The 13,658-nt window shown below is 40.4% G+C and overlaps 1 protein-coding gene across 1 annotated transcript in view; it reads left to right on the top strand.

The window, feature by feature from the left end:
• LOC114669329 (zinc finger protein 729-like) overlaps positions 1-6,955 on the top strand; it is a 119,656-nt gene extending 112,701 nt beyond the window's left edge. Inside the window, exon 11 of the mRNA XM_051921747.1 lies at positions 3,296-6,955. Coding sequence (XP_051777707.1) covers positions 3,296-4,239 — 944 coding nt within the window. The 3' untranslated portion in view covers positions 4,240-6,955. The remainder of the gene's footprint in view (positions 1-3,295) is intronic.
• Positions 6,956-13,658: the final 6,703 nt, after the last annotated feature.

The following is a 13,658-nucleotide window of genomic DNA, read 5'->3' as shown; positions in this document are numbered from 1 at the left end:
AGACAGCCAAAAAGTCCAATTTAGCCTCTGTGTCAGATACATTCACCCCTGAGAAGAATTAAACTTGGGGATGAATGAACATAGTTTGGAATTTTAACATTCCTCACTGTGGAGTTGCCAGAGGGTCAGAGAGACTTGGGCAGATTTGTGAACAACTAAATTCAGCATATATAAATGTGAAATGTTACACATAGGAAGTAAAAATGAAAGAGAGAAATAGACAATGAGGTGTCTGAAAATAAAAAGTCCACTTTTTGAGAGGTTTAGGATTCAGAGTGGATTCATCACTATGCACATCCAGGCAGTGTTCAGAAACCATTAAGGCGGCTAACAGACTGTCGGATTATATAGCGCCTTGATGTGTGCAGTACAAGTCACAGGAGGTTCTGCTCAAGCTTTATAACACACTGATGGGAGCTGTGGACCTGCTATATCACACAAAGGCCAGTTTTAAATAAATAATCGCCACACTCGCGGCTTAGTGAGAGGGCATGGTTGTGTGGCTGAAGCAGGTCCTGGAGAATTTGTGATGTGGGCATTTCTCACCTAGGTGCACGGGTGAAAAGCAGTCCGCATCCGTAATTGTTCCCAGGGGCTGCTGATTTGCCACAGCTGCCACGTCCTCTTCATAAAGAGAAGCGCGAGACAGCTAAGGAGGCAGAAAAAGAGAGTAGGAAGCAGTGGAGAGAGCAAGCGAAGGATCACAGGCAGGCAGCTGGACAGTGGGGCCTAGCAGGGGTGTTTGGCCGACACTCGGTGGGGCAGAAGGAAGCAGTCGCTCCAGCTGAGCGATCAAGTTGCTGGAGTGACCAGGGATGAAGGACGGATGGCCGCGTAAGGCCGAGAAGGCAGCGGGAGTTGTGGAGTCTTGGGAAGGTGAGCCTCAGCGTGAGCGACCTGGTCCTTGAGGAACCCAAGTCTCGGTCCGGTAAGGAAGCCGAGAAGGCAACCAGACAGTAGTAAGGTCAGCTGCAGGAAGGGCGACTCCCCTGTTGAGAAGCCAGGTAAACAGAAGACACCGTTTGTTTTTTTTCTATGGTGTTTTTAACCTCCACTTCAGCACTTGTTTTATGGATTATTTATTTAATGACTTTTTGAGGCACTGCACTTTATTTATTTGGACACTTATTTTGTTGTTCTTAATAAAAGCACTATTGCACCATCCCCTTGCTCCATTTGTTATGCCTCACTGCCGAGTTCATCGGTAACATTACCAACAGTGCAGGGTTCAAGAGCTCCTTGAAGCTGCATAGGAGAATGGAGCGAATCCACATCGTCACACACTGGTGAGGCCTCATCTGGAGTCCTGGTTGCAGTTTTGGTCTCCAGGCTACAAAAAGGACATAGAAGCACAAGAAAATGTCCAGATAAGAGCAACTGGGCAGAGTCCACGGCTACAGGGGGTGAGTTATGAAGAAAGATTAAAAGAGCTGAGCCTTTACAGTTTAAGCAAAAGATTAAGAGGTGACCTGACTGAAGTGTTTAAAATTTTAAAGGGAATTAGTCCAGTGGATCAAGACGGTGACTTTAAAAGGAGTTCATCAAGAACACGGGGACACAGTTGGAAACTTGTGAAGGGGAAATTCCACACAAAGCTTAGTAATGAGAAGTCAAGCAAAATAACCCCCTTTTATTGACTAACTAAAAAGATTACAATGTGCAAGCTTTCAAGGCAACTCCGGCCTCTTCTTCAGGCAAGATGTGCCTGTGTTGCCTCAAAACCTTGCATATTGTAGTCTTTTTTTTTAGTTAGCCATTGAAAGGTGGTGTTTTGCTTGACTTCGCTATTATGGATGTAATGAGAACACGATACAACACCGTAGTACTACACACAAACATTAAGAAGTTTTTCTTCACACAAAAAAAATAAAAAGTTGTGTGGTATACAGAAGGATTGTAGAAACATTGAAAATCTAATGATGTTTTGGAGAAATTAAGTGGGCTGAATGGCCTGTTCTCATTAAAAAAAAATGTACTTTACTAATACATGCATTAAGATATGTGATTAGGGTGGCAATAATTCGAGGGCTTTATCCTTCCTTATTTAAAAGTGGTCCAAACAAGAGTGCAGTGTTTACTGAGGTGACCGCGACTGTCGGATACGGATACAGACAAAGCAGGCAAAGGGGGTGGACACAATCCATACAACGGAAAAGCAAAGCTAAGACATAAAACAAAAATGCATGGAGCAGCTTTGTGATGATTTTAAAGTGTTTCTTTGAGGCACAGCTATTCATGAAATTGTTGGATTTCGGAAAATAAACCTGATCTCTAATATTTCATAATTCATACAGTGAGAAAACATGTTTGGTGCAGATGTGTGTGTGTGTGTGTCTGCAGGGTCCTAATCTTCAAACCATCAAGGCGTTTTGAAAACACGTTTTAGACGTATCAGATATTAAATTGCAGGTCAATATTATCACAGAATTCATACAGCTCAATATTGTCCAGTCCTACATGATGAAAATTCATTAAATGAGACCTAAATTTACACACAAATTAAGCAGGCATTAAATATTTCTATTTGATTAACTTAGATAAATAACAATACATGACCTTTACTATTCAGATGGTTATATGGTGCTGGTGTATCACAGAGGTGGCCTGTCCTGGTTACACCTGCAACTCCCAGAGTTCCAGAGCAGACACAGTCAACTGTGGTGGTCCTGTGTTTCTCGTCCTCTTAATTCTTTTTTTCCCAGACCCCTGCAGCTCCTGTATGCCTGTACATTACTGTGTCAATGTATCCATTCCCTTGTTTAGCTTTGCTGATTTAAATGTGCTATTTTGCTGTACCCTTTGGATTTCAGTGGCTTCAGTTTAATTGTACAGAAATGTCGTTCGGCATTCTGATTATTAAAAGTGCAATTCACATGTGTGGCATGGCACACTATTTCTGTAAATGAAATGCCCTTCAGTATCATAACTGAAGATTCGAACATTTTTCCTCCTTAATTGAATAAAATGAACAACATATGTTCAGACTGAGACAGTACAATAATGATGCAGTTCTGTAATGTTGCTATCAATGTGACCCGTAGTCTTGTCAGTTGGCTCAATCACATGTGATCAATTTAGTGTACTTGTTAAACTTGTCTGCAGTGATTGTGCTCATTTTGGTATTTATAATTCAGAAGGCAAAGTGATCAAGTTGTCTCTTCACATGCATTGCTTATGCTTTGAAAAACTTGTTCATAAATTCAACCAGCATTTATTTAATGTTGTAACTTAATGTCAATAACGAAATTGGACTAAAAGTAATTAATTCTTCCTTTTTATACCTTTTGTACAGGAGGCAAATCTTATTCTTGTTCTGAGTGTGGCAAGCAATTTCCTCATTTGAGAAAGCTTCGGATTCACATAAGAATTCACACTGGGGAGAAGCCGTACTGCTGTTCCGTATGTGGCAAGCGATTCTGTCGCAGGAGTGGTCTTTACGGACATAAGAAAATACACACTGGTGAGAAGCCATATTCCTGTTTTGAATGTGGCCATCGATTCACAAGACTCGCCGATCTTCGCAACCACACAAGAGTTCACACCGGAGAGAAGCCATATTGCTGTTCTGAATGTGGCAAGCAGTTTTCACACAAGTGCAATCTAATGAGACACATAATAACTCATACGGGAGTGAAGCCATACTGGTGCTCTGAATGTGACAGACGATTCTGTACCAACAGCGAACTTCAGAACCATAAAACAATTCACACTGGAGAGAAACCATTTTCTTGTTCTGAATGTGGCAAACAGTTTTCATTAAGTAGAAGTCTTCAGATTCACAAAAGAATACACAGTGGAGAGAAGCTGTATTGCTGTTCTGAATGTGGCAAACGATTCCGACAAATCTCCAATCTTCGGACTCACACGAGAATTCACACTGGGGAGAAACCGTATTGCTGTTCAGACTGTGGCAAGCAGTTTTCTGAAAGGAGCAGTCTTAAGAAGCACCAAGTAATTCACACAGGAGAGAAGCCATATTGCTGTTCAGAATGTGGGAAACAGTTTTCCCACAAGTGTAACCTACAGACCCACAAAAGCATTCACACCGGAGAGAAGCCATTTGGCTGTCCCGAATGTGGCAAGCGATTTTCAGTGAAGAAGGATCTCGTCGTGCACTCAAGAATTCACACGGGAGAGAAGCCGTTTTCCTGTTCTGAATGTGGTAAGCGGTTTTCACAAAAGAGCAATCTGCACAGCCACAGAAAAATTCACAGCGGCGCCACAACAATGAACAGATAAGACCACACTATAAGGGTACTGCGAGTGAGGAAATGAGAGGACTGGACCAGCAATCAGTTGAAGATGAGCTCATGTACTGTTAGGTTTATGCAACAAATCCTGAATTTCCAAATGGAGGATATGCCAGGAGGGCTCGTACTCACTGGAGGCCAAAACCGTAATCCCTACATGCAAATAAAGTACAATAGCCGAGCTTTAATTGGAAACATTGTAAGTAAGCAAATAAGTCAATAGTGATTAGAGTGAAAAGAAATTAATACAGGAAAGTAGCAGCATTTATACCACCATTAATGCTAAATTGAGTAGAGGGGGAATAAAAGAAAATGACATAGCCGAAAACAAAATAAAAGATCAAACGAAAGAAACATCAACACGTTGACACTCCACGCTGGATGAAATGAAATAAAGATTCTCTACGGAATGGGGGCATTGAATTGGGGTCCTTGCAGAATTCCAACACGTGAACCTCTGGAGTTGTGTCTTAACACAAGACAACTGCAGCTTCACAATGACAAACTCCGAATGTATTTAGAAGCCTAAAAGTTATAAACGGAAAAACACAGACCCTTAAGTCCTATAGAATACTAAATGGGGGCCACCTTGTGATAACTTTTGCCACCAGGCACAAAAGAAACTTAAGATTTTGGAGGAAAAAGAAAAGTATATGAAGATTCCCCAAGAATGTAATGAAGAAGCGGCCTGGATAAGCAAACTACAGATGTGGGCAGAAAACCCAACCCCCTGCCATTCCATTTCTTTTCATTTGTGATGGTTGAAGAATCTGAAATCAAACTCGGAACTTCTGCTAAGTGGAAGACGCCCGTTGTAGAGGCTGCACCTAAGTTGTGACTATGGCACCTCGCCACCCTGCACTGGGTTATGGCAGAGTGTAAAGATAAGAGAATTTACAGATGTCTACACCAACAATAGTGGAACCGAATGAGAAATAAATGGAGGTCAAGTGACACAAAAGACCAACTGCTAGTAGTTAACTAAAGCCAGTGTCGCATTAGGTGACTTCTAGTGATGGGGTGTGTCCGATTTGCCCACCTCCAGTGCTTATCTCATCACTGGACCATGCCAGTTTGAACATCACTGCCCGTGTCAGGTTTACTGACTTAAGTGCTGACCTTCTGGCTCAGTCCTCTTATCTCCTTTTTCTGACCGAGGTGGCACAGTCTGAAGGCTTTACAGGTATGGCGAGTTCAGCCACCTTCTCTTTGTTTCCATTCCATCGTGGTACACAAAACAATCCTCCTCCATCATCAGACACACCAGCTTCTCCTCTGTTTGTGAGGTTTGAAACCCCTGCCTTTATTCCTTCTTTGTATTGTACTTCTGGATGCGCATTCAATTAGTTGTCAGCACACAAAGCCACCTCTATGACTAAAGACAAAATCAAAACTGTTTGAGGGGGGTGAGCTGTGGACTCAATGGAGGGAGTCATTGGACAAGTCACATCACATGACCACACAACCAGCCCCGGGTTCACTGAGATTACATAAATGCAGGTCATAACTGCAAATCGCTGGAAACATTACTTAATGTGGCAAAGGCCTGAAGAAATCCGTGGAGCTGCAAGAAAGGCAGAACGCTTCTGTGTTATAAAAGAGCCAGGACTGTAGTATTGTGCCACCAGGCTGGATCATCGGATGGATGGAATTGTGTCACGTCTGCCCATTCTGATCAATTTCACCAGCACCCTTGTGCACTTTCAAACACATTTATTGTGACAAAGGACGGATCACAGTAACACGAGGGCATATCAAGGAGACACGTGATCTCCGCTCTACTTGTGCATCGCGTTAACACCCCTAACCTGTAACCTTGCCCGTAGGTTAATGTCCTCTCTTGAAATCAACTGAACCCTCAAGTATTTTTTTAGTGGATGACCTAAAGCTATACATCCTCCAGCCAACTGGCACATAAAAGAGCTGTGCTTGGTGAAAGTGTTTGTGAATCGCACCTGCTTTGACATTTTAGGCCTCAAGCAAGTTAAACTAAGCAAATGAACATCCGCCATGATCGAGAATTGGACCAGACAACACGTACAAATACTTGGGTATTAATGAAGGAATAGATCTAAAAGAAAATATTAGGCACTAAGGCAGAAAATCCACGTTTTGGTTCCTAACTGCCCACACAAACAAAGCCCTAAACTAAACCAGCAGGCCCCCTGTCTTGACAGTCTGTGTGCGAGTCCAAAGCTATCTTTGGATAAACTGGGCACTAAAACTAGAAAACCACTGCATGGGCACGAACTTAGTACCAGTGATATCCACACGACTGTGAACTGCAGGCCATAATGACCAAATACTGCACTGGCAGTGGCTGGCTACTTTTGTGGGGTAACTAGCAGCTTGTTTTAACGTTGCCTTAATTCATCCAGTCCACTTTCCCACCTTCTAATCCCTTCCAATTATCTTAACGCGCACACAGTTTCAGTTACAATGAGACGCGCTTGCCAGAGTCGGCTTTTGGTAAAGTGCCTCTCGCTGCAAAACCAAGAATCCATATAATGATGTTCTTTCCACCTAGAAATACAGGGGGTGCTTCCCTTACTCCAACTCCAACGCCCTCGATTTTGGTTCTGCAGCGAGTACTTGGACACTTTGAGGTCCGTTGATTTAGACTCAAGTATCGTATAAATGAAAGTCCGTGTTATTTGGACAGATGAGATGATGACAGTTGGCAGGCCACACCACACTGGTGGAGTTTTTTTTTTTTTTTTTTTTTTATAACATCTGTGGAAATGTTCTCAAAGTAGCCGTCGCTATTTTTTGTGTTTTGTATCTCATGTGAAGCGCTCGTAATGCGGTTTTCCCGCTCCGTTCATTTAATTATTTTGTTTTTCTTGAATCGCAGACGATTCATTACTTTGAATCAATTTCCAGTTAGTCTGGTTGCATGTCACACTGCTTTCATCACTTCACATCACAGTGTCCTATTCAAGGGTTCTGCCCCATCGGCCTGTTTCATTGGTGGGTTGACAACGGGTCCTGTGGGTGCTCGGCCACATTTTCCCTAATAATTTGGTTTATTCACCAATCACAGCTCTGTGAGCCAAGTGCCTGTTACCGAATAAGCGGAAGATGACTTGAACATTATGCACTACTACGTTTGGTACGAACAGGACACGTTTGAAAAAGGCGAATGGAAGGCAGCTCTGCCGAGGGAGGGTAAGTGCGCCACTTTCGTGATGGTAGGTAGTGTAGCAGACGAGCTTCACTTCAGTGTTTGTTCTGCACTTACTCTCCAGACGCCATCGTGAGAACGAAACTCCGACTAAGTGTATCTCAAATTGCACGTCTGCCTTCTTAACTCTTGTATGTATTTGTTAATAGTGTTCATTTTGTATTGTTTGAAAACATATGTTCAGAATATAACAGCAGTGTGTTTAACAAAAGTGACTAAGGCTCAAAATTCTTACCGCTTTTATTTCCATACACGCAAATGCATTGGGAACACTGCGCATTGTATTCCAAATTAAAACACTGAAGAAAAAGGTTTGTGTTACTACTTTACAGCAGCCTTTCTCAACCGGGGTTCCTTCTATAGAACAATTTAGATGAGAACAGGCCATTCAGCAGTGGGGTGCGTGGTTCAAGTTTGTGCCGCTTGCTTCAACATATCTAAATGACGTATAGGGAAAAATTAAGAGAAATGTTGCATAGATTTATTCATATATAGAGAAACGGCAATGATTTTTCATATGTAATTATTTATGAGCATCGACCAGACGAGAATATAGTACAATCGAACCCTGATATACGACCGGACTGACATGCGAACAACTTGATTTATGAAAAAAATTTTTGTTTCGATTTACGACCATCATCTTGCGTTACGACCCGAATGCGATCACGTGTATCCGCTTGCGCGATTGTAAACAAACAACCGAGAGCGTTAGTAAGCGTCAGTCGGAGCCCAGATACATGTGTTTGTGGACGTAATTTCGGTCATTGCAGTGATTTACCTAATATATATAATTCACTAAGACCATGCAAGCAAGACACATAATTGCTAAGGAAGGAAGAGAAGGTAACGAAGGTAAAGAAAGCGATCGCAATCGAAACAAAGAAGGAAATTGTGTGGAAATATGAGAGTGCTGTTCATGTGACCGATCTCGCTAATATGTACAGCATGTCGAAATCCACCATCTCGACAATTTTACAAAAAAATGATTTGCATAAGGAGGCTCTTTCTAAACAACCACCTTCTGTTTTATTCTCCTCCTCCTCCTTTCCTGCAGCCCAAAGATGTCAAATTAAATGGTGAGTACAGTATGAAATTGTTGTTTCTAGAATAGAATAGAATGCCTTTTATTGTCACTATACACATGTACAATGAGATTAAAAGCAGCTCCTTCAGTGCAGACGTATGTGTAGAACACAACAAGTAAATAAACAAATAAACAAATGGTACGAAAAGATGCAAAGAAGTTGCAAAAAAAAAAGTTCTGCATAGCGCTTGTATGGTTGTTTCTTTAGCCTTAGCATAACGCCAGATCTGCGGCCCCGCTTCTGCTTCCTTTCCCTCCTCTGTCTGCGTCGTCTCCTAGACCCGACAACAGTCCACGGAGAGCCTGCTGGTCTCGCTATGTTGTCTGGGATGTTGTGCGTGTGATGAAAAACACTCGAAACAGATGTCTGGCTCTGGACACCGATGTCTATAAGGTTCTGACGGGTGTAGCAGATGTTTGCCGAACCGATCGTGCACAAACAAGCAAGAAAAAAAAGTACAAAAACAACAAAAAAGTGCACTGAAAAGGAGAGCCCTGAGCCTCTGTGACCAAGAGCGCCGCCATGCTCCGAGCTTAATCTAGTCTACTTCTGGTAGGCTAGGCACTTTTTATAACTTTTTGGTTAGTACATTAGAAAAATTATTGGTGTTTTGGTAAATTATGCACATTATACAACACTTTTTTTATTATGAAAAGGTTAAGTGTTGCAGTGGGAGGTTCGGAACGCATTATGGGTATTTCCATTATTACTTATGGGAAAAATAGTCTTGAGTTACGAACTTAATTCGTTCGCGAGGGCTGGTAATAAGTCAAGGGTCCACTGTATAGAAGCGCTGATAAGACGCCGTGTTCTGATTATTAGTGTAATATCATTACGCTGCGAAAACCAGAACCAGTGTAGTGTACAAGTGACAGGTGGGGACGAGCAAGAACGCATTCGGATTAATAAACGAAATTGTAAATTAGTTGCTTATCTTCCAGTGTAATGTTTTTTTGTTATTGCCTCAAATTTCAACTGCTGTGTCTGATGCCGTCACAGAAGGAGAGTCTAAAAATTTATTTTTGAAGTATTTGTGGATAAAAATCGGAGAATTTGACTTTTTTCATTCATGCGTGATGTTTTTTCACACACGAATTGTACTGAGCCTTTTGGCCAATAATGCCACCCACCCCTAGCTATGCCACTGCCATTCAGCCCAACAAAGCTTGCCTGTCCTCTCCATTTATTTCTTAAAAAAAAAAAAAAAAAAAAAAAAAAAGTTGTTTTGAAAGTTCCTAAAGTCTTACTGTCTACCACCTTAGGGTTCCAAGAGAAATGGTAATGAATAGCAGCCACAAATAAATACAGTTGAACAGTGGAAGAAAATAATGAACCTTCTTTCGGCTGCTCCCATTAGGGGTTGCCACAGCGCATCATCTTCTTCCATATCTTTCTGTCCTCTGCATCTTGCTTCTCTAAAAGGAATAAATTTTGAGTTGTTGTTAATTGTATTAACAGCCACTAGGATACGCGGTGCATCACGTGTTATACTGCAACTAGCGCTGGTGTCGTTTACGAGTTAACTGGTGCACTCCGTCTCTCGTCACTCCCATGTGTTTTCTAGCATGTATGTATGTGTATGTTTTCACACCTTAATATGAAAAGCTTGTACTGTTTTCCAATGTATTTCTTTTGTTTGCTGTGTTTTTCAATTAATCGAATCACAGTGTTGAGTATTCAAACTTAAAAATATTGGCATTTTTAAATACAGTTCGAGCTAATAAGTGTGCGTTTTAAAAGGGCTCAAGCAGGCGTTCGAACGCGGTTTTCATTCACCAGTTCACGAGGTGGTGCTGCTGGAGCTCATCCCAAACTTAACCTTCGAAATGCTTTACGCTCAGAACATAACGCCAAGCGTATTATCCGGCCGTGGCTTTTTCACATTTTTTTTTTTTTTTTGATGATATTCTGGCTATAAATGAGTCTTTAGATTAACTTGATTGTGTAAAATTTCCAAGTAATTGAATTGAGCTGTTTCAGAGAAATGAACATTGTAATTTAAAGATGATTTGTTTTAGTTAATATAAGGCCATCTCTGTTTGTTACTCAAATCCCAAAGAATTAATTTGGATTGATTATATTTAGTATAGTTATTCCAAACTGTTTACATTTTATTGATCCAACTCAAATAAAATTATTTCACTTAACCCAATCACTACATGTTAATTCAACATATCTAGTTTATGGTAATTTTAAACTTTCTAATTATGTGACAGATTTCCATCCAATTTTATCATGTCACTCTAACTAAATAAAATTAACCCAGTTCAACCCAAAAAGTAGACTCTCTCACAAGAATAACTCAAACACTTTATTATAATAGTTTTCATTTAATTTGAAAAATTAAAGTGCCACAAGCTTATCAGCTGCTCATTTGCTATTTTCTCCCCTTATTACTAAATATCAAAAATATGCAAATTAAATAAATAATATATATAAATTAAAAAAAAAAAATAGGGGCTAAGGCTGAAACACCACTCAGCTACTTATTGAGATTGAGCAGTTATACTGTACACATATAAAACAGTTTCATTGAACAGTGTGTTATTATCAGTCTGATGAACAATGCTTGAAATTGTACAATTCCTAACTATATGCTTAAACCGATGTCAGTATTTTTTGCATAAATTACTACTTACAGTGGGGCAAAAAAGTATTTAGTCAGCCACCAGTTGTGCAAGTTCTCCCACTTAAAGATGAGAGAGGCCTGTAATTTTCATCATAGGTATACCTCAACTATGAGAGACAAAATGAGAAAAAAAATCCAGAAAATCACATTGGCTGATTTTTGAAGAATTTATTTGCAAATTATGGTGGAAAAAAAGTATTTGGTCAATAACAAAAGTTCATCTCAATACTTGGTATATACCCTTTGTTGCCAATGATAGAGGTCAAACGTTTTCTGTAAGTCTTCACAAGGTTTTCACACACTGTTGCTGGTATTTTGGCCCATTCCTCCGTGCAGATCTCCTCTAGAGCAGTGATGTTTTGGGGCTGTCGCTGGGCAACACGGACTTTCAACTTCCTCCAAAGATTTTCTGTGCGGTTGAGATGTGGAGACTGGCTAGGCCACTCCTTCGTTACCCGGGCGGTGTGTTTGGGATCATTGTCATGCTGAAAGACCCAGCCACGTTTCATCTTCAATGCCCTTGCTGATGGAAGGAGGTTTTCACCCAAAATCTGACGATACATGGCCCCATTCATTCTTTCCTTTACACGGATCAGTCGTCCTGGTCCCTTTGCAGAAAAACAGCCCCAAAGCATGATGTTTCCACCCCCATGCTTTACAGTAGGTATGGTGTTCTTTGGATGCAACTCCGCATTCTTTCTCCTCCAAACACGACGTTCTATTTTGGTTTCATCTGACCATATGACATTCTCCCAGTCCTCTTCTGGATCATCCAAATGCTCTCTAGCAAACTTCAGACAGGCCTGCACATGTACTGGCTTAAGCAGAGGGACACGTCTGGCACTGCAGGATTTGAGTCCCTGGCGGCGTAGTGTGTTACTGATGGTAGCCTTTGTTACTTTGGTCCCAGCTCTCTGCAGGTCATTCACTAGGTACCCCCGTGTGGTTCTGGGATTTTTGCTCACTGTTCTTGTGATCATTTTGACCCCACGGGGTGAGATCTTGCGTGGAGCCCCAGATCGAGGGAGATTATCAGTGGTCTTGTATGTCTTCCATTTTCTAGTAATTGCTCCCACAGTTGATTTCTTCACACCAAGCTGCTTACCTATTGCAGATTCAGGCTTCCCAGCCTGGTGCAGGTCTACAATTTTGTTTCTGGTGTCCTTTGTCAGATCTTTGGTCTTGGCCATAGTGGAGTTTGGAGTGTGACTGTTTGAGGTTGTGGACAGGTGTCTTTTATATTGATAACGAGTTCAAACAGGTGCCATTAATACAGGTAACGAGTGGAGGACAGAGGAGCCTCTTACAGAAGAAGTTACAGGTCTGTGAGAGCCAGAAATCTTGCTTGTTTGTAGCTGACCAAATACTTATTTTCCACCATAATTTGCAAATAAATTCTTTAAAAATCAGACAATGTGATTTTCTGGATTTTTTTTCTCATTTTGTCTCTCATAGTTGAGGTATACCTATGATAAAAATTACAGGCCTCTCTCATCTTTTTAAGTGGGAGAACTTGCACAATTGGTGGCTGACTAAATACTTTTTTGTCCCACTGTATGTACTCAATAACAGGACTTATGGTTTAGTTTTGGAATAACATCTACAGTTCCTTTATAAAGTGTAAATAATGTAGAAACAGACAGAAGCTGACATTTTGATTGTTTAAGTAGTGAATACAAGTTCAGTTCTATCTATAAATAATCTCAATGAGTGTTTTGTGTAAACAAGTGTGAAAACAAAAAAAAAATTGAAAAACAAAGTACAATCACAAATTCTTACAAGCATTTTAAGCTCTCAGGATGTGTAATAAGCAGGTCACTAAAATAAACATTTTTTTTCTTCTGGGTTAAAAAAAAAATATTTTGAAGACTTTCCTTCAATGGTCAGAGGCAAAAAGCAGAAAATATCTTCATTGTGTGTATGATGATCACTGAAGCATTTTAATTTTAAGTGCTTGCTTTTTTGGAGAAAGCTTTTGCCCATCCTTGTTCATTATGACCTTCTGAATAACTTGAAATGTACACTTTAAATCATGAGGATTGTAGTGAAGAATTTTATTGGTTCGGGTTAAATTACAACCACTGCACCCATCCAGTCAGGGATGGATGAAGATGTCCAAATTCTGTTTATTAAGTTCTTCCAAACGTATACAATGTGAAGATCTGGTCTAAATAAAATAATAAACATAAATTAGCTATCCCAGTTTCTTTCTCTTCAGTTTGTCAATGTTAACATTAGTCATTAACAGGTACTTCATTTATCCAGTAGATGGTGTATTACACTCAAGATAACATCAATATCGGAAATTACTAGAACGTTAGACCATAAAGCATTTACTCAAATAAGTAATTATTCTTAACACATATACATATTACATGAGGAAAACGATAATACCGCAATTCCATAACAATGTGAAACTCCATATAGCGTCTGTTCAACTATACTTTAACTTCCTCAAACGTCTATATTTAGAAACTGTACTATGTATATATATATATATATATATA

Source organism: Erpetoichthys calabaricus (assembly GCF_900747795.2).
Source record: "Erpetoichthys calabaricus chromosome 1 unlocalized genomic scaffold, fErpCal1.3 SUPER_1_unloc_22, whole genome shotgun sequence".
Lineage (NCBI taxonomy): Eukaryota > Metazoa > Chordata > Cladistia > Polypteriformes > Polypteridae > Erpetoichthys > Erpetoichthys calabaricus.
Note: the sequence above shows the minus strand (reverse complement) of the source record. Positions and strands in the feature narration are given on the sequence as shown.